We start from the raw sequence: 22,188 nt of genomic DNA, 5'->3' as shown, positions 1-22,188 counted from the left end.
GCAACGATTATGGACTAAAAATAAATTTGAAGAAAACCAAGTTCATGGTATTTACAAAAGCACAAAACATCAGAGTTAGACTAGTACTGGATAATACAGAAATTGAGCAAATATCTTCGTACAAATACCTTGGAGCATGGATCACAGAAGATACTGATCAGACAAAAAAAATAAGATGCCGCATTGAAATTGCACGATCCATTTTTAACAGAATGAGGAAGCTTTTCTGTAATCGCAATATCAATATAACGCTCCGGATAAGAATGCTTCATTGTTATATTTTCTCCACCCTTTTGTATGGGGTTGAGGCATGGACACTAAAACAATCCAACATTAAAAACCTGGAAGCATTCGAAATGTGGTGGTATAGACGTATTCTGAAAATATCATGGACAGATCGTAAAACAAACGCACAAGTGCTCGAACAACTAGGAAAACAATGCGAAGTTTTAAATTCCATAAAAATCAGGAAGTTGGAATACTTGGGGCACATCATGAGAGGTGAAAAATACGAACTATTAAGGACTATAATGCAGGGCAAAATCAAAGGCAGAAGAAGCGTAGGAAGACGTAAAATCTCGTGGCTACGCAATCTCCGTGAATGGTTTGGATGCAGCTCAATTGAACTATTCCGGCGCGTAACCAACAAAATTATAATTGCCAGAATGATTTCCAATCTCCGATAGGAGCGGAACTTTAAGAAGAAGAAGAATCATTCAAAGATTTTAGAAAAACAAGATGTAAAAGCTATAGAACAGTAATTTTAGTCGAATGTACTGTTCCTATTATTGTAGATTAAACATTTTCAAGTACACTGGGGTGCAAAATTAACCGGACACCTTAAAAATTTAAGTGATTTTTTAATATGTTATAGCCTTATTCGTTAACAATATCGCTGAAATAATATTGTTACTAAACGGGTAAATTTTCATTGTATACCGGGTGTACCAATGAAACTGTGTTTTTTTCTCAAACTTCACATCACCCTGTGGAATATTCTAGCATTTATAAAATACTGAATCCAACTATAGATTTATGTTTTCTCAACATTCAGTTTTTTTTATTCATTCGCTTATGTTGAACCATAAAAAAGTTAGGTACTTTAACAATTACCCATGTTTTTCATGAATACAGGGTGTTTTTAAATAAGTGTGGCAAACTTCAAGGGGTAATTCTACAAGAAAAAATAATGACAGTTTGCTTTATAACGCCGCCGCCTACGAAAAGTATAACCCCGAAAAATGCCGTTAAGAGTAGAACTTTCAATGAACGCCGCGAAAAATATAATTTTTGATTATATGATTGTGAAAATTATAATCCCTAATAAAGTGTTGCGAAAAAATTTATTTTTTGAGGAGTATCAGCAAAAAACATCATTTCTGTTTGTGGGTCCACGAAAATTATAATTACTAAAAAGTTCTCAAAAATAATTGTTGTCGTCGGCAGAAACAGAAACAAAAAGGGAAATAATTGTTTTCGTCGGCATCTATTAGGTATGAACTAAATCTTTTCGTTATAAATATAACAACACTTATCAAAGAGTTATTATTTTTACTGGAAATGTATTAGGAATCACATTAATCATAGTAATACCAGCGATAAACCTATGTGCGCAAATGCTTTGTTTCTGAGATAGAGGGTGTTGAAATTTTTCTTACAAACTGACGATTTATTTATTGCTTTAAAACCGCTTGAGATATGCAAATGAAATTTAATGGGTTTTAAGACATAGTTATTGTACATTTTTTGACATACAAGTAAGAATTTAATATTCATCATTGGCGCGCATACGGTTGTATGAGCGGTTATATTACCTGTATGTCTGTATGCGCGCCAATGGTGAATATTAAATGCTTAATTGTATGTCAAAAAATGTGCAATAACTACGTGTTAAAACCGACCAACATTTGCATATCTCAACCGGTTTTAAAGCAATAAATAAATCGTGATTTTGTAATAAAAATTTCAACACCCCCTACCTCGGAAACGAAGCATTTGCGGACATACCGTTTATAAAGTAAAGTCATTATTTTTTATGCAGAATTTCCCCTTAAAGTTGGCCATACTTATTTAAAACACCCTGTATTGATGAAAAACATGGTTAGTTGTTAAAGTACCTACCTAAATTTTTTATGGTCCAATGTAAGTGAATGAATCAAAAAACAAAATGTTGAGAAAACATGAGGCTATAGTTGGAATGTAATTTCAGTATTTTATAAATGCTAGAATGTTTCACAGGGTGATGCGAACTTTGAGAAAAAAACACAGTTTGATTTGTACACACGGTATACAATGAAAATTTAACTGTTTAGCAACAATACTATTACAGCGATATTGTTAAAGAATAAGGCTATAATATATTAAAAAATAAATTAAATCGGACAACAGGTTTAGGAAATTCCAGACATCAAAAATGACCCATTTTTAAGGTGTCCGGATAATTTTGCACCCCAGTGTATGATTGAGCTGTAGTTCCTACCTCTACAGTATTAGCGGATAGCACTGTGTTATTGTGGTTTTTCCTCTTCATTATTCTTCTCTCTTCTTATTTTTCTTCCTTCTTCTCACTCGTTTTCTTTTTCTTACTTCATGATTTTAGACAAATTAGCTGTTTTATCTGCATACACATATGATTCTTTCAGTGTTCATGAATTCCTCGTTATCCTTCCTTATATTCCCAAAGAAAGACTTGAGAAGCCCTGTCTCCGTAAAGATTAGGTGGGTGTACGACCGACGAGAGCGTCTGTCATGGGCCAGGGTTCGCTCCGGGAGCTGTAAATACTTTAAAAATATAATATAATTTAATTAGTTATTAGGAGGGAGGGTATGATTTGAAATCAGCATTAATTTTTGTGAATTTTTTTTTTGAAACTCTGGTAGAATTATTTTATTTTGAAATTAAATAAACATTCAGTACAATTTACAGAATATTCAAAAAAAAATTCAAGGCAAAATATTGAAAAATAAGCCAACAGTTGCAAATTTTTACAGACACCTCCCAAAAAAGTGGATTTTGTGGTAGACATTAGAAATCAGAACTTGTCATTAGATCTTGTGAAACGAAAAATTCAAATAGATTTTATTAGCTTATGAGTTTCTTAGGTAACGCTGTCAAAGTTTTTTTAGTTTTAACGATTTTTGAGTTTTTGGTTTCACTCGAAAGTCAAAATAACGAATTTGTTGTAAAAATGGGTGAAAATCAACATATTTATTATTGTTAAGCAAAAAATAAGCATCAAACAAAAGATCTGTCGACAGGCTTACCTCATGAAATGTCTAAAGAAAATCTTTGCAAAATTTCAGGTGGATCAATCAAGTAGTTTTTTGAGCTACAATCTCAAAAAAAGCAGTTTTGAGAAAAACGCGTTTAAAGTTTGGAAACCTTTTATTTTCAATTTCTTTTTTGTCTGTCAAATCGTAAAGTGATGCATACCGGAATATTTTTTTGAATCGCGGAATAATTTACAAAGGAGAAGGGGAACAGCTGTAAATGTTCCTCAGTACGCTCAAGCGCAGCAAAGCGAGTCGAAGCTAGGGATATTCAACATGCTATATTCGCGGTAATTTTGCTACGATCAATCTGAAATTTTCGGAGAGTATTCTTGAAGTTATGTAGGTAGTTTAATTTATAATAATAAAAAAATCAAAAATTTCAAAATCTTCAAACATTAAACCCCCTGCCACACCCTTAAATATGTAGTGCTTTTGATGATTTTTACGGTGATTATTGATTTTAGAAACAGAACATAGAAAATGGCCCCTATAAAAAGTCACCACAGTATACTCTCCAACTTTACATTGAAGAACCGTATATCTACAAGGAGCTCATCAATCGTACAATGCCCCAATAAAGAAATGACAGTTTCCGTTAAGGATATGAACAGACCTAAGAGAAAAGCAGATTGTTCTCCATCAAAAGAAAATAAACTGAACAAACGAACTGCCTTTGGAGAAAGAAATATAAACACAGAGTTGATTAAGACTAAGACAGCGGAAGTTAAACCTAAGAAGACGACAGTTCCAGTGAAGAAAGTAACAACACACTTGAAAATTTTACCTTCTATTAAAACTGTACATAAACCGAAGCAAAATGAAAATTTATTCCCACCTGCTGCTCCGGGCCAAAAGGTTAGTGAAAAGTAGAATGTTGCTTTCTATATTAACCCCTTAATGTGCACGCTCGAGTTAACTCGAGCACGCTAAACTGTCCAAACTGTGCACACTCGAGATAATTCGAGCGGCGTTGTATTTTATCTTGCTATAATTTTTCACACTCGAATGCAATCCAGAATTGAAACTAACAATGTGAAAGCAAAAAAAAATTATACTTATCACTTACGACTGATCTGTTCCTTGTGAGCTGCTTTTCGACAAATGTGCATTTGTATATGGTGTTTCGCTCATTTTGCAATTGTATATATTTTACTAAAATATTATGTAAAATATAATATAATAACAATAGGTTTGTTCCAACACAACGAAAAAACAGTCATGTAATGATCACGCTTTTTGCAGTAAACAAAATACCGTAATATCCCGCACTTCGCGATAGGTGGGACCAAGCGATAACCGCGTAAGTAAAATTCGCGTAAGTCGGGGTGTAATTTCGCATATTAGTCCAGAGAAATAAGATTTTTCTTGTGACACATCCCCCTCCAGGCCGAAACCAAATTTTTTGAGTAGTATGGACATCTATATTAATAACCTTTATATTTCCTGCATCCGATTTTGATGATATACATAGTTATAAACAAATGAAGATCAAAAAACGGTAAATTTTCGCTTTTTTCGTCTATAACCAAAAATAGTGTAGGAAACAAAGGTTGAACCTTGCAAAATGGACACAAGTCCGGTTTTATTTTTTTTCTGGTATATCAAGGGGTGCTTATTATAAGACTAACTTTTTCTGAAAAAATTTCGCCCCGGAACCTCCCTTTTCACCCCTTTAAAGGGGGTAATTTGTGGTTTTTGCGGAACGTAGCCCTTCCTGTAACTTTTACAAAAAATTTCTTTTATAGAAATATGAAGAGGACTATATTTTCTACGATTTATTTCCAACACCATCTCTCTATCATCCACCGTTTAGCGGGGGTGGCGCCCTAAAGTTGACAAGTTTTTAAAAAAGATGTTTTTAAAAAAAATATATTTTTCCCTAACTGTAACGGAAATTAAGAAGAAATCATGAGGCAATTATTCACAAATAATTGACTGATTTTTTGGTATAGGTTTCACTTAAGGGTAATTGCCCTTTTTTAATTACAGGGTGTTACATTTTAAAAAACCTCTTTTTATACCATCTGAACCGTTTATGCTAGAGTAAAAAGACTTTCAGCGATTACCCATGTACTGGTGCTATTTACAAATTTGTATAATGCACCCCCATTTTTTCCCCGGAACCACCCCAAAAAAAAGAAGAATTAATAAATACATTGATTTTCTTGGAATCCTTCACACACAATGCCCTTTATTAATATGCTTCATATATCATTTTGTGGACGTTATTATTACCCATACATGAACACCAAAAGCAATTTCCTAGTGCAACCCCTGTAGCAAAAAAAATAAATAAAATGGGGGGTTGAAATTTTTTGTTTTTTGCTTTTTGATCCATATGAGCATATGCTTCATCAATAGTGCTTTTCAAAAATATATATGGTTATTGCAACATCTCTGCGAAAACCACCCCTATCCTTGAAAATATACTGCAGAAACTACCCCTATCCCTTGGCGAGCATGTTTTTACGATTTTCTCATTACCTATGTATTCTTTTCAAACAAAACTTATACAAGGTTAAAGACCACTATTTACTCTAAAAATTATGTTCCTATTCATTTTTCCGTATAAGCAACCGTTACGGCACAGTGGCGCCGTAAACCTCATATATGCTTTGGCGGGCTCCAGTTTTTGGTTTTTTCTTCGTCATCTGTTCGTTTTATTGATAAAGTACTTATGCAAAATAAAACAACACAATGTAACCTACAAATTATGACTTATGCACATTTTACATTCTTTGCTCCCCAAAGCCACAGTGGTGGCCCAAAATAAATGTTTGCATATTTTCGCCACCTACATGCATTTTATTGCATTAATGCTACCTTAACAGCACAATATTTACCCTTAGGTGGTCGCTACGCAGTGGCGGATCCAGGGAGGGGTAATGGGGGTGATCACCTCCCCCCCCTCTCAAACCAAGTGATATTATATTCAAAGATTATAAAAATATTCATTTATTTTTATAGAAATTTAACCAATTGGCACCCCCTCTTAACGATGCTGGATCCGCCACTGTCGCTAAAGCATAAAAAGTCATTCTTATAAAAATAATATTAATATAATATAAGTATTTCTATAAAAATAAATGAATATTTTTATAATCTTCAAATATAATATCACTTGGTTTGAGAGGGGTGGGGGTGATCGCCCCCATCGCCCCTCCCTGGATCCGCCACTGCTTAACGACCACTTAGGGGTGAATATTGTGCTATTAAGGAAGCATTAACGCAATAAAATGCGTGTAGGTGGCGAAAATATGAAAAAATTTAATTTGGGCCACCACTGTAGCTTTGGGGAGCAAAGAATGTAAAATGTGCATAGGTCATGATTTGTAGGTTACACTGTGTTGTTTTATTTTACATAAGTACTTTATCAATAAAACAAACAGATGACGAAAAAATAAACAAAAACTGGAGCCCGTCAAAGCATATATGAGGTTTACGGCGCCACTGTGCCGTAACGGTTGCTTAAACGAAAAAAATGAATAGGACCTAATATTTAGAGTAAATAGTGGTCTTTAACCTTGTATAAGTTTTGTTTAAAAAAAAATGAATAGGTAATGAGAAAATCGTAAAAACATGCTGGATAAGGTATAGGGGTAGTTTCTGCAGTATATTTTCAAGGATAGGGGTGGTTTGCGCAGGGATGTTGCAATAACCATATATATTTTTGAAAAGCACTATTGATGAAGCATATGCCCATATGGATCAAAAAGCAAAAAACAAAAAAAAAATTTCAACCCCCCATTTTATTTATTGTTTTTGGCTACAGGGGTTGCACTAGGAAATCGCTTTTAGTGTCCATGCATGGGTAATAATAACTTGCACAAAATGATATATGAAGCATATTAATGAAGGGCATTGTGTGTGAAGCATTCCAAGAAAATCACTTTATTTATTAATTCTTCTTTTTTTTTGGATGGTTGCGGGGAAAAAATGGGGGTGCATTATACAAATTTGTAAATAACACCAGTACATGGGTAATCGCTGAAAGTCTTTTTACTCTAGCATAAACGGTTCAGATGGTATAAAAGGGGTTTTTTAAAATGTAACACCCTGTAATTAAAAAAAGGGCAATTACCCTTAAGTGAAACCTATACCAAAAAATCAATCATCTATTTATGAATAATCTCCGCAGCATTTCTTTTTAATTTCCGTTACAGTTAGGGAAAAATATATATTTTTAAAAAACATCTTTTTTAAAAACTTGTCAACTTTGGGGCGCCACCCTTGCTAAACGGTGGATAATAGAGAGATGCTGTCGGAAATAAATCGCAGAAAATATAGTCCTCTTCATATTTCTATAAAAGAAATTTTTTGTAAAAGGTACAGGAAGGGCTACGTTCTGCAATAACCATAAATTACCCCCTTTAAAGGGGTGAAAAGGGGGTTCCGGGGCGAAATTTTTTCAGAAAAAGTTAGTCTTATAATAAGCACCCCTTGATATGCCAGAAAAAAAATAAAACCGGACTTGTGTCCATTTTGCAAGGTTCAACCTCTGTTTCCTACACTAAAAAGTTAAGCATTTTAAACAAATTTGAGAGTAAGAAACTCATAAATCGTCTAAAAAATTTCAATATGGAGTTCGCTGAATATGTCTATCCTTATTGGTTGCTTAGAAAATTGCGAAATAAATCATAAACTTTGAGTTTTTATAAATATTCATCTTACGTAAAAATTAACTTAGAACCTTCTAATTACAGGAATTGCTGAGACTTCTGGTGCTTAAATTATATTATAAATTTTAAAGCAATTGGTCAAATAGTTTAAAAGTTATTTAATTTGTTTATCCCAAATTCATTTTTTTTGCAACACTATAAGTCAGAAAATTATGAGGTTACAGTAAGACTTCTGACAGTTTATGGAAGAAGAACATTTATACTATTGACTTAATTTAAAAAAATGACAAAAAGTAATTTTAAACAGTGTAAAATTATTTTGCAAAAACACGTCGATTTTTTGCTTACTTATAAACAATTAGAATAACTTTTTAACCGTTACCCGTAGAAAAATTATTTTTTCATATTTGGAAAGACTAAATTTTTATACACATTTAGAAAGAAAAACAATTGTCCTAGCACAATTAGGGACGAAGTTAGCCCCCCCTTTTTTTAATTTACATGTTTTTGCAAAATAATTTTGCAGTATTTAGAATATTTTTTTGTTTTTTTTTTTTATTAAATTAATAGTGTAAATCTTTTTCTTTTATAAACTATCCCAAGTATTAGTGTAACTTCATCATTTTCTGACTTATAGCGTTGCAAAAAAATTAATTTGGGATAAACAAATTAAATACCTTTTAAACTATTTGACCAGTTGCTTTGAAATTTAGGGTATGATTTAAGCACCGGAAGTCTCAGCATTCCGTGTAATAAGAACGTTCTAAGTTAATTTTTACATAAGTTATGAATATTTATAAAAACTCCAAATTTATTATTTATATTGCAATTTTCTAAGCAACCAATAAGGATAGACATATTCCGCGAACGCCATATTGAAGTTTTTTATACGATTTATGAGTTTCTCACTCTCAAATTTGTTTAAAATACTCAACTTTTTGGTTATAGACAAAAAAGCGAAAATTTACCGTTTTTTGATCTTGATTTGTTTATAACTATGTATATCATCAAAATCGGCTGCAGGAAACATATAGGTTATTAGTATAGATGTCCATACTACTCAAAAAATTTGGTTTCGGCCTGGAGGGGGTTGTGTCACCAACAGCATATTTTTTTCCTTATTTCTCTGAACTATATATGTATGTATATAAATATAAATTATTTTTAATTGGGACCGGAAGCTAAGAAAAGTAGCATATTATACAAATATAAAATTGTCAATTTAATTTATTTTGATGTAGAAGTCTGCATAAAATCTAACAAAGAGACAACTCAAAGATTTGTTTTCTCCCGCAAAATTTCTTCATAGCAGGCTAATAATTTTTTTATTCCTTGTTTGGTAGAAGAAATGCGATATTTGTTATAGTTTATATTTTCTAAAATTTATAAGCCCTTTTCAATTAAACTGAGACCTTCAGTCAGTCAAGTTTCCAACCGTAATTTGATCTTCAGTTTAAACTGGGTCCAAACAAGCAATCTCTTCAATGTCTTGTTCTTCCTCATGAATTTCTATGAGGTCATCAATAGTTAGCTCCCGATTGTGGGAATTCAACAGTTTTTCAACGTCATCACTAACAACAACTTCTTTAATTGCATTACTAATTTCATAAAAATAACAAACACCCACTCGCAGACAAAACTGTAGATAAGAAATACCTAATATTACAAAATAAATTCTAGTGATGTGCTGAGTTCGTGCAAAAAATCCAAATCTACAATTTATGTGGGCGGTAATTCTATTTCATCGATAATGGAGCGATTGTGTGGCGCTAAAATGACAAGATTTGAAAATCGCTTTCGTGACGATCACTTCAGTAATCGCATAAACGCAAGTACTCGTTGGGCAGATCTGCTCACTAAATAGGATCAATTATTTTTTCATTAAAAACAAATTGATTTTTTGCTGGTCTTTTTAAAAAAAACTGTGAATTAAGGGGGTTAAAACTCCTAAAACGACGTTATACCGACAATCACGAAAATCAACACTATGGTGAATGACCAATTTTGGTCATTATTTATGTTTTCGAGGTCGCTGAATCCGAATATAACATTTATTATTATCTAGAATTGGTGGAACATATACCTACAAAAATCAAATTTTATGCAAAAATGCGATAAATCAATTTAGATGATTTTACAACTTTAACTCTCTGCATCTTTGGCCCCTGTAAAGATTTCCTATTGAAAATGTTACAGTATCATCTTTGAAGCATGTATTTAGATAACAATGATATTATTTGTCCGAGATGTTTATGCAAATTAAAAGAGTAGTTGTTAATTTTTAAACATTTAGTCGTCAGATTTCGTTAGTTTCATGTTTACTTAAAAGAGTTGAGCGACAAACTTTTTAGTTTATAATTTTAACCAACACAGCATTAAAACTTTGTCTGATCCATAAGTCATGAAGAAGTTTTCTAGAAAATTTCAAGTCAAATTATGCAGTAGGAAAAAAGTTCTTTATAGACGAGTGGCACCCCCAAAAAAAAACGATTATTTCATGATACTTACCACGGTGTGGGTGGTAAATGGCTAATTTAGGTCATACTCTATGTTTTCGAAGGTGCTGAAAACGAAAATAAGGTTTATCTTGAATTTTAAGTGGGGAAACATTGTCAAAATCGCAATATTACCCTAAAAATAAAAAAAAATGAAATCACGTTTTTCTTAAAATTGAAAGTTGCACTCTATATTTTACTCTATATATTAACACTTTGTACTCTATATTTTAACATAAACTTGATTAAAAAGCTAAATTTTAAATTTTGTCACTCAAATTTTGCGATTAAACTTTGCAATTCAGGAATCTGTACCTTTTACTTTAAAAAATTCATAACTTTTATTATAATAATGCTGAAAAATTGAAACAAGTTCCATTGTCTTCAGAAAGGTGAGAAATATACATATACATACTATAAAAATTTAAGAAAAAAATATTAAAATGAAACAGAGTTGTAGCGAGTTACACGCAAAAAAACGTGATTTTTTTTTTATTTTTAGAGTAAAATTGCGATTTTGACAATGTTCCCCACATAAAATTCATTTCCATTTTTTTTTTTTCATTTTCAGCACCATCAAAAACTTAATGATGAAAATTAGCCATTCACCACACCGTGGTCAGTATCTCGAGAAATAAGCGTTTTTTGGGGTATGCTCTTCGTCTATAAAGTCTTTTATCTTTATCTTTCTAGTCTATATCTTTTTTCCTACTGCATATTTTGAAATTTTCCAAAAAACTTCTTCAGGACTTATGTTGGTAATAATGTGTTGGTTAAAATTATAAAATAAAAAGTTTTTCGCTCAACTTGTTTAAGTAAACATGAAACTAACGAAATCTGACGACAAAATGTTTAAAAAGTAACAACTCATCTTTTATTTTTTTTTATACATTTCAGATAAATCTCATTGTTATCTAAATACTTAGATGATACAGTAAAATTTTCAAAAGAAAATATTTGCAGCGAACTTGTTTCAATTTTTCAGCATTATTATAATAAAAGATACAGCGAGTTAAATTTTAAAAATCATCAAAATGTTTTTTGCATTTTTGCTTAAAATTTGATTTTTAACATGTTCCACCAACTCTAGATAAAAATAAACTTCATATTCGGATTCAGCGACCTCAAAAACGTAAAGAACGGCCAAAATTTGCCATTCACCTATCATTGTCGCTTTTTCGATTTCTAAGCCTCAAATAAGGGGTGTGCCGCTCGTCTATGACAAGAATAAAAAACCGCTAAACGCGGTAAAAATGAGTGGCGCACAAAATATTCCAGCTACAAAAGAACTGATATATAAATATTACGTGGCGCAAAAATATATTTTTTCTACAACCACTATACAAAATGCAGTTTTATGTTAGCAAACTTGATATTTACTCACACTATAAGATATTTGACATTAGTGTGCAGAAAAGTGACGTTTCTGTGCCGCAAAGTTCTTTTCTGCACAGTTGACTACCTCATTCTGAGTAACGTTATATTCTGTTTACATCCGTGGTTAAACTTTAGACAAATATATAACCTATAAGACAATTATTATATTTAACTATAGCATAGAAACTAAATTATGGATGTTACAACTGTTTTATTTTACAATTTTATTCTTATTAAACATTTTAAAATTATCAAATAACCAATAAGGATTTAGCAACATCTGCAAGAGACGTCGAATGAAGTAGGTTTTGTGTAAATCCGTGACTGCATAAATACAACGTCAATAATGTGTACCTAATAATTTTTTAAAATAGTTTAAATTTAAACAAATTAAGGCAGTGCATTAATTTTTTAACTGATTTCTGTGCAATTTATTTGGGTATAAGGAATTTAAATTGATTAGTATTAATTAAATACAGTTTAAAATTTATCACATAGGTACCTATTATAATTAATCTTCGTTTGGAAATTGTGATTTTTATTTTTAGGAAAAACTGTGCTTGTAGAAAAAGTATAGTGTGTAACACGTGCAGAAAGGTAATTTCTCACTCGTTTGAATTGCGGCACTCGCTTGCGCTCGTACCGCAACTTTTCAAACTCGTGAGAAATTAGTACCTTTCTGCACTTGTTGCACAATATACTATTTATTTTGATGGAAAATAAAATTATAGTTTTGTTTTGAAAGATGTTTCTTTAATACGAGGGCTATCCAGACATTTTGTTACGTTTTGATCTGTAGCCGTAAGGAGCGGGGCTATAGATGATCCCAAACCCTTTTTTCAGTGCGTCATTAATTTTGACGTCATATAGCATTTTAAGAATGTTGCAAATCATTACATGACATTTTAGTTAAATCTGACAGCTGTCAGAATCTATATATAAACATCAATATTTATACAAAATATTTGCCAGAATATTAATATTCAATAGTTATTTATGATAATTGTTAAAAGTACAATTTTAAGGCACGCATGGGAAAGTTTGCATAATGAGCGAAGCGAATTCTGCAATTCACATGAGTGCCTTAAGAATGCACTTATTAACACGTATATCATACAATATTTTTTCTACAAACGTCTTATATATCAACAATTATAATTTATTCATTCTAAAATACAGGACAATACCTACAAAAACTTTTACTTGAACTTGACTTACATTCCATTTTCATATTTTTCTTGACATTACCTACATCAAAACTGCCTATACTGTCAATACGTTATTTTTTTTCTACAAACGTCCAAACGTGTTAAAAATGCAATAATATAGTTTAAATTAAATTTTAAAAAACCTTTTAAATCACCTTTTTAAATTGAGCAAGTTGAACTATTAATATTAATGTTAATAAATGAAATATAAATATTTTGACGTTTCACAATTTGACAATTCACTTTTTCCGTCGACCGTCCATTTATGATCCAATTTTAACACCCTCAAAAAAATCATTGATTAATGACCCCTAATAATGAATGATTTTCTATTAATGAACGATTTCATTATAGGCAACACAACATTCATTGCTTGCATAAATTAATTAAACGCTCTGTGATTGGCAGTGACCTGTGGTGTAGGCAACCAAACATATACCTATTTATATTCCCACTAAAAAATTTAAAATCAAGTAGCCGCTGTTAGTACTATCTGTCATTGTATGTCATTATTTACTTTATTGTTTAAAATTCTGTGTATTTGAAAAATCAAAAGGTGGATATATCTTTATTTCTGAAAACGACGGTCGACGGAAAAGTTTTGTAACGAACTCGTGAATTAAAATGGCGATTAATAATCTCGAACATTAACGCGCTCGCTCCGCTCACGCGTTGGCCGATTTAAGTGATTTTTTGAACATGTTATAGCCTGATTCTTGAGCAATACAACTGTAATAATATTGTTGCTGAACAGGTAAATTTTCATTGTATACCGGGTGTACCAATCAAACTGTGGTTTTTTCTCAAAGTTCGCATCACCCTGTGGAATATTCTAGCATTTATAAAATACTGAAATTAAAACCCAACTATAGCCTCAGGTTTTCTTAACATTCTGTTGTTTGATTCATTCGTTTATGTTGGATAATAAAAACTTAGGTACTAAACATGTTCTTCTATGTTCGTCTAGAACAACTAGACATGTTCTTCATCAATATCATCAATATTAACGGTGTTTCCAAATAAGTGCGACAAACTTTAAGGGGTAATTCTGGATGAAAAAATAATGACAGTTGGCTTTATAAACATATGTCCGCAAATGTTTCGTTTCCGAGATACGGGTTGTTGAATTTTTTCTTACAAACTGACGATTTATTTATTGTTTTAAAACCAGTTGAGATATGCACATAAAATTTGGTAGGTTTTAAGAGACAGTCATTGCGCATGTTTTGACATGCAACTAAGAATTTTATATTCACCATTGGCGTGCATACGGGTAATATTAACCCGTATGCAGGCCAATGGTGAATAGTAAATTCTTAATTGTATGTCAAAAAATGTGCAATAACTACGCCTTAAAACCCACCAAATTTCATTGGCATATCTCAACCGGTTTTAAAGCAATAAATAAATCGTCAGTTTGTAAGATTAAATTCAACAACCCGTATCTCGGAAACGAAACATTTGCGGACATATGTTTATAAAGCCAACTGTCATTATTTTTTCATCCAGAATTTCCCCTTAAAGTTTCTCGCACTTATTTAGAAACACCGTTGATATTGATAATATTGATGAAGAATATGTCTAGTTGTTAAAGTACCTAAGTTTTTTATTATCGAACATAAACGAATGAATCAAACAACAGAATGTTAAGAAAACCTGAGGCTATAGTTAGGTTTTAATTTCAGTATTTTATAAATGCTAGAATATTCCACAGGGTGATGCGAACTTTGAGAAAAAAAACACAGTTTGATTGGTACACCCGGTCTACAATGAAAATGGACCTGTTTAGCAACAATATTATTACACTGGTATTATTAAAGAATCGTGCTATAACATGTTCAAAAAATCGCTTAAATCGGCCAACAGGTTTAGGAAATATGAGACATCAAAAATGACTACTTTTTTAAGTGGGCCGATTTTTATGCACGTAAGATTATATGGAATCGATTTATCTCTGGAAGATCAATATACATTTTCGTTTTCCTAAATAGAAGCGTACTGGGGGTATATAAGAAAAGACGCCATCTTCAAAGAGCTCTAGCTCACTTAGGAAGTATTTTCGGACTAGATGAATTGGGTTAAAATGTCTTAAAATTATCTGAGGAATCTTCTGTCTTCGTTTGTCGGTAGAGTTTCTGGACACCCTGTATAATAAAATATTTTTCTTGTACTTGTTTTTTTTTTCTATTCCAAAACGTAATGTACTTTTTGGAGAGCCTGCGTATTTGATTTTGAAGTAAAACCTGACACAAAAAAGTACCTTTGATAAAGTTCATAGTTGGAGGCTCTTTTGTGGCGCGTTTTACTTCAAATTTAGCAAATATTATAGAAAAATATTTCAGAATAAAACTACATATAATTTTATTTTCCATCAACATGAAAATACATTTTTGCGCCACGTAATATTCATATCAGCTCTTTTATTGATGTAATATTTTGTGCGCCACTCATTTTTAGTGCGTTTAGCGGTTTTTTTTCTTGTATTACGAGTTTTTTAGTTTTTTTATAAATTAAATGTATAAACTTGAATGTAATGTTTTTCGATTACACTTTAGGCGTTATAAACCATTATCACCGAAATAGTCTGTAGTGGTTACGACACTAAACTTGTCATCAGACAATCAGAGTTCATATCCCAGCCATCCCAATATTTTTTTTGTGTCCGTCGAATGTACACTATATTTTATTTCTTTCCGGAATAGATTGAATAAAAAAATATTGGGATAACTGGTAAATGAACTAGGATTACCCGATCAACTTTAGCGTCGTATCCACTAGACCATTTCGACGATAATGGTTAAGTGGAATATAATTTTGGAGCTCGATAACTTCTAAATGGTTTAATCGTTTTTGATCACTAAACACGTGTTTGAAAGAGATTGACAAGGAGTGTCTGATGCACTCAAGATCAAATATTAGGTATATCTGAAGGTATTATAAGTTTCAATGGGCTTGAAAACCCGTTTTTCCTGTATGAATTGGTGTTGATTGTTTTTATTAGGCCTATAACTTAAAAATTCGAATTTTTCCCAATATGTGGGATGCACCGTTAGACGCGCTTGGAGTCCTACTACAAACGCTTAGTTATTGGCGCACTTCGTAGGTGGAAATTTTGAGTACTAGTTGCAGAAAAACCAAAAACCGTTTGTATTATATAATACAAACTATATTATTATATAAGCCAAGCCCGTAGTAACTCAAAACTACTTTGAGAAGAATCGGCACAAATTGCTATAAAATTGGGCAAGTACAGATTACTGCTTTATTATCGTTGTTAATGTCATAACTAATAAGACTTATATTTCGATAATGTTTGTACTTTCCCATGTCATAATATATCCGATCATGACCACTTAAGCACCGTTTGAAAGCTGGACTTAAACGCTACCGATTTGGTGTATTTGCGACTTTTCTATCTCTCTTTAAATCTTAGATATATTCACCCAAAAAATATGCCCTGCTATACATACATACTTAGTTCCAAAGCTGGCGTATGAGTAGTCAAAATTCACAAACTACATCATTTTTTACTTCAAAAGTAAAATATTTTATTTATAATTTATTCCCAAAAGTTATAGTAGTTAATATTAAACAAATATCACGATACTTTAGATATCAACAAGGCAATCAAAAACAGTAATTCCAAACCAGACTGCAGTGAAACCTAAAGAAGTCTTAAAAGAAAACAATGCAAATGTTAACAAACCAGGTAAAAGACTCAGCAATGAATTCGAGAAGACTGAAGACACTTTATATTGTACAGCTTTGGAGGATGGGTAAGTCGCTTAAAATTAGCTTGTTAATAAAATATGAACTCATAGAATTTTTTTTAATCCTGTACAATGGTTATGGTTGTAGAATTACAGTTGCGAGCAAAAAAATAAATTGACTCGATGAATTGTAGTTTACGCTTAGTAAATTCATGTTGTGTTCTTGAAATTAAAACAAATGTTTAAGAATGTTGTCGGTTATAGGGCTTCCAAAAAATAATTGTTTTGTGCAAATTGGCAACGTGTTTGCGTGTGTAAAATTTGCCACACTTCTATGTATGCCATATAGTTCATTGAAATGTTGCATTTTTTAGGCCGTACCTTGCATTTGTTAGAGGAGTCAATTTTATTTTTTATTATACAGAGGAGATGATTAGGAGCTTAAGTTCAAGTTTTTGGAGTCGCCACCCTTGTCCCCCGGCCGCCATCTTGGAAAATGGGTGCAAAGGGGTTTCGCGCTATATCTCGTAAACTAGCGTCCCCACGGTAAATCTAATCAAACATAAAATGTATCAAATTAAATGTTCTACAATTTTCTTTCTATTACTTTTTATCGTCAAGTGACCAACAAAAAAGATATAAACAAAAATATGTAAAAAAATTTTAACAAGTTTCCTTTTGGAGGTTATAACTTTTTTTCAGTTCATTTTACAATAAAATAATATACCAATTTTGTAGAGGGTTTTTCAGCGAACAGTTTCCACTATAAAGTTGTTTAATTCTATTTATTTATCTAGGTTTTACAGCGCTCCAAACTTGAACAGATTCTCGAATGCTCATAGGGATACAATAAAAACAAAACGTTAGGCTTACTTTTCTATCTATATATTTTTTATTCATACAATTGATTATGATTTTAACATACCTATGCTATTATTAATATATTTTTGACCTTTATCTCCACTATAAAACTTAGAACCCTAAGCATATATAGAAAAGGCACAAGAAGTTGTTTGAGGACAAATTCGCCGGTCCAGAAGATGAATGACGCAACCGAAAAATGTAAAATTCTTCAGAAGAGCAAAAAACCGATTTTTGAATATTTAAAATAGGGATTAAATTAAGAGTAATCGTCCAGGAGCATCGGTATGGCGTTTGTTTTTTGACAACGATGGCTTTTATTTTCATCGATATTGGTTCGAATTTCATTACCTTAATTTAATCGCCCCATTTTCAACCCTATCTACAGTTGCGTCATTATGCATCTGAAACAAGGTCTAACGTAGCGCGTATTTCAGTAACGACGCATTTACCCTATTCGCACCGAGCGTTAACAAAGTGTCAAAGCAAAATCGACCGACCTGCTCATGGTGGCAGTTGCTTGAGTCTTTGTAAGGACGCTTTATTGTATGTTTAAATGGGACATTCTAAAAAAATGCTATATCACGTTATTTTTGTTGTGTTGTTCACTGTAAAAATACATGGAAAACTAGTGATGTGAAATACTTTTATTTTCCTCGTTCTCAAAAAAAAATTAGATCAAAGAATAAAATTAATTAACGCTGTTATAAGGATGAAGTGAGGTTAACTTTTTCTATATATACAAAGGATGTGGCAATATACACATGATATAATAATATTATTTACGTTTTTATAAGTTTTCTACATATTACATACACTTTTTGCTCTGATAAATCCGAATTGACTCCAAAAAGTACGGATACGGTATGTCCTATATAACCTCACTATCGCAAATTATGTCAATAAATCTTTATTAACGACAAACAATATTTTTGTTGAACTACAAATGACATTATAAAAGAATCACTAATGAATTATAAGAATTTGTATTCGTTTATTATCACTAGAAAATAAAATATTCAAGTTTAACAACACAATCCCATAAGAGTCAATACTAAAACGTCCTTACAAAACTGACAGCGTGTCACGTGACTGTAAATTTCTGTAAATAGAGGGGAGACGCACGGAGCCAATAGTGGCTCAGTACATTTTTACAGTTTGGTCGTTTTTGTATCATCTGTACATAATATTTTAGAAGTTAATTCGCAAAGTACAAAAAACCTCTGGGGAAAATTATTTGTCAGTGAGAAAGTCAAGCCATCTTTACTTACTGTTGTGGGCGAACGTTTTTCGTCTCTTTATATGGCGGAAATAAAGACGGTTCTCTGGAAACCCTGAGATTCTAACGATTCTCTAAAACAGTGTCAAAAATGCATTTAATCTCTTCTCACTTCCTCCAACACAAGGTGCAGCCCGATTCCACAGACTCCGAGAGTATCACCAGATTCAATCATGGCTCGGTAAACATTGTAATCCAGAAGATTGGGCCTGGAAAAAGCATGGAAGATTTTGGATACCAATCCAAACTTCCAAGCCTCCAGTACCCCTGAGCTTCTTAAGAAAATGAATTTGAAGATGAATTACCGACAATGACGCCAACTCTAACTCTCATTATACCTCAAAATTTCACCTAGGATACTGATTCAGATCTTGACTCGCAGCCTGGACCATCGAAAAAAATGAAAAAATAATAACTATGATAGATCTTTTTCAAGATGTAATAATAAATAATATTATTTTGTCTAGAAATTGTTCGTGGATTAGGCCTATTGGGGATACCACACAAAAAACGCGCCTCCAGACTCTACCTCGTAGGTGGCGGGAAAAAGGGTCAAAATAGCTTAAGAATAGCGTAGGAATGTTAAAATTATATAAATAAATATATAGATAGAAAAGTATCTAATACTAAGGTTTTGTTTTTATCGTATTCCTATGAGAATCCGAGAACCTGGTCAAGTTTGGAGCGCTGTAAAACCTAGATAAATAAAAATTAAACAACTTTATAGTGGAATTTTATTGTGAAATGAACGGAAAAAAGTTATAACTTCCAAAAGGAAAGTTCTTACAAAATTTTCTCTTATTTTTGTTTATAACTTTTTTCTTGGTCACTTGTCGAAAAAAGTGATACGATATAAAATTGTAGAAAATTTAATTTGGTTCATTTTACCTGAAATTAAATTTTCTGTAGAGTTGCTAGTTTACGAGATATAGCGCGAAACCCCTTTGCACCCCATTTTCAAGATGGCGGCCGTGGAACAAGAGTCGCGACCCCAAAAACTTGAAGTTAAGCTTCTACTGCACCCCCCTACACATTAAACATATAAAATTGACTCGTCTAACAAATGCAACCCTAAATGTAACATTTCAATGAACTAATAGCTAATGCAGCAAACATTGTAAAGGGCATGTTCAACGCAATTTATACCTCTATTAATTTGCTGGGGGTCGTATCGGTCGCTTTTCAAACGTTGACGTGTGTGTACACATCGAAGTGCAGTAAGTGAATATTTTATAAATGGATACTTCACCAATGAAGGCGACTCAGCCAATTGCATAATTACGAGAGCGCTATAGTCAGAGGACTGTCGCCCGTCGCCTCCTTATAACGCAGTCTGTAGTCTCGGGGGCTTACCGATATCAGGAGACTGGTACTGTAGTCGGAGTTGAGCTTCAACAATCCTTGAGGAATGTTCGAGGTGTCACCACGACTAGGTGGATAGTTAAGTAGAATATGACTTAAGGTTGCCACTTTGACTCCCAGACAAGCTAACACAGGGCCCAAATTGGGCGCACGTCAAAAACAAGCTTTATGTCATCAGACCATCTTGTTGGCGGACAACCTGTACTTCGATATGCTTCTTGTCTTGGTCTCCAGTGTATTATGCGCTGTGTCCATCTGTCCATCATCATTCAATCCGGATTTATCCACTGCTGGATATAGGTCATATATCCGGATCTATCCCTCAGTCTTTTCCAAGCATTTCTGTTTTGTGCTGTTTGCATCCAATTTTTGTCGATCCATTATTTTTGACGACCTCTATTTCGATATGCTACTTGTCTTGGTCTCCAGTGTATTATTCGCTGTGTCTATCTGTTATCCGACATTCTAGCCATGTGTCCAGCCCAGTTCCACTTTAGGGTCATAATACCACTTATGACCCTAAAGTGGTATTATCATAATATTATCTAAAATCATTAAAAATGATGTTGATTCAAGCCTTACCATCTTAAGATTTACTTGGGACCTCAGTCTCAGTGAGGTCACCAAACTCAATGGAGAAGTTAAATAGAGAGAATAACATCTAATGTTATGTGCTTCTTCTTCTTCTTCGTCTAGCCATTCACGTCCACATCTGAACATAAGGCTCTTCAAGTCTTCCTTTCCATTGTTTTTTGTTGTACGCTACTTGTAGCCAATTTTTCCCGGCAGTTCGTTTCAAATCATCTGTCCATCTCATAGGAGGTCTGCCTCTTAATCTTTTGTGTTCGTATGGTCTCTAGGTTAGAATTGTTCTGTGCCATTTGTTAAGATCGCTCCTAGCTACATGTCCAGCGTATTCCCATTTCAATTTTAGTGATTTTTGTACCACATCGGTGACTTTGGTTTTCTGTATTATCCATGTGTTTGTTTTCCTGTCCTTAAGTGATATGCCAAGCATTGCTCTTTCCATCGCGTGTTGAGTGACTCTGAGTATGTTCATATTCCTTTTTGTGATTGTCCATGTTTGTGCCCCATATGTTAATATCGGAATAATGCATGCATCAAAAACTTTAGATCTAAGATGTATGTAGTTGAATTTGTTGATTTCTGAGTATATAGTTCAGTTTGCCGAATGCTGCCCATGCTAACTTTCTTCTTCTTTTTATTTCTTCCGTTTGAATTTCCCTATTTAGTATTATTTTTTGTCCTATATATTCTCAACTTTTTCTATAACTACACTACTACTTATTATAATAAACAACAAAGTTATAGAAAAAGTTGAGAATATATAGGACAAAAAATAATACTAAATAGGGAAATTCAAACGGAAGAAATAAAAAGAAGAAGAAAGTTAGCATGGGCAGCAATAATTATTGTCATCGTTTCTTCGGAGTGCATGACTTTTGTTTTTAGACCTAGACTTTTGACTATTTTAGAAGATTCTGTGTGTAGTTCTGAAAGCATGGTTTGCAGTTCCTGTAGGTCAGTAGCTATCAGGATTATGTCATCCGCAAATCGTAGATTTCTGAGATAGCGGCCATTGATGTTTATTCCCTTATATTTCCAATTTAGATTTTTAAAAACGTCCTCCAAAACTAAGGTGAACAGTTTGGGTGATAGAGTGTCTCCCTGTTTGACTCACCTGTTTAATGGTACAGAGTTCGTGTATTCATTTTCATTTAGGTAGTATGTAGCTGTAGCTTGGTTCATAGTTTCTTTTATTAAGTTAGTATATCTGCTGTCTATTCTACAATTTTGCATTGCGTTTATTACGGCCGTTTGTTCTATAGTGTCGAAAGCTTTTTCGCAGTCTACAAATGCTATAAAAACTGGAAACTTGTATTCGTTACATTTTTCTATTAATATTTTTGTGGTTAACAGGTGATCGGAAGTTGAATAGCCTTTTCTAAAACCTGCCTGTTCATATGGTTGGTATTCATCTAA

At 32.6% G+C, this 22,188-nt stretch overlaps 1 protein-coding gene across 6 annotated transcripts in view; it reads left to right on the top strand.

Annotated features, from left to right (window-relative positions):
* The window catches only part of LOC114331259 (G2/mitotic-specific cyclin-B3), a 77,420-nt gene that overhangs the window by 10,065 nt on the left and 45,167 nt on the right, over positions 1-22,188 (top strand). For all 6 annotated transcript variants that reach the window (XM_028280768.2, XM_028280764.2, XM_028280765.2 and 3 more), the window contains 2 exons: positions 3,738-4,128; positions 16,585-16,748. In XM_028280768.2, the coding sequence (XP_028136569.1) occupies positions 3,754-4,128; positions 16,585-16,748 (539 nt within the window). In that variant the 5' untranslated portion in view covers positions 3,738-3,753. The remainder of the gene's footprint in view (positions 1-3,737; positions 4,129-16,584; positions 16,749-22,188) is intronic.

This window comes from Diabrotica virgifera, chromosome 4, assembly GCF_917563875.1.
Source record: "Diabrotica virgifera virgifera chromosome 4, PGI_DIABVI_V3a".
Taxonomy (NCBI): domain Eukaryota; kingdom Metazoa; phylum Arthropoda; class Insecta; order Coleoptera; family Chrysomelidae; genus Diabrotica; species Diabrotica virgifera.
The sequence above is the reverse complement of the archived record's forward strand: the minus strand, read 5'-3'. Positions and strand labels throughout refer to the sequence as shown.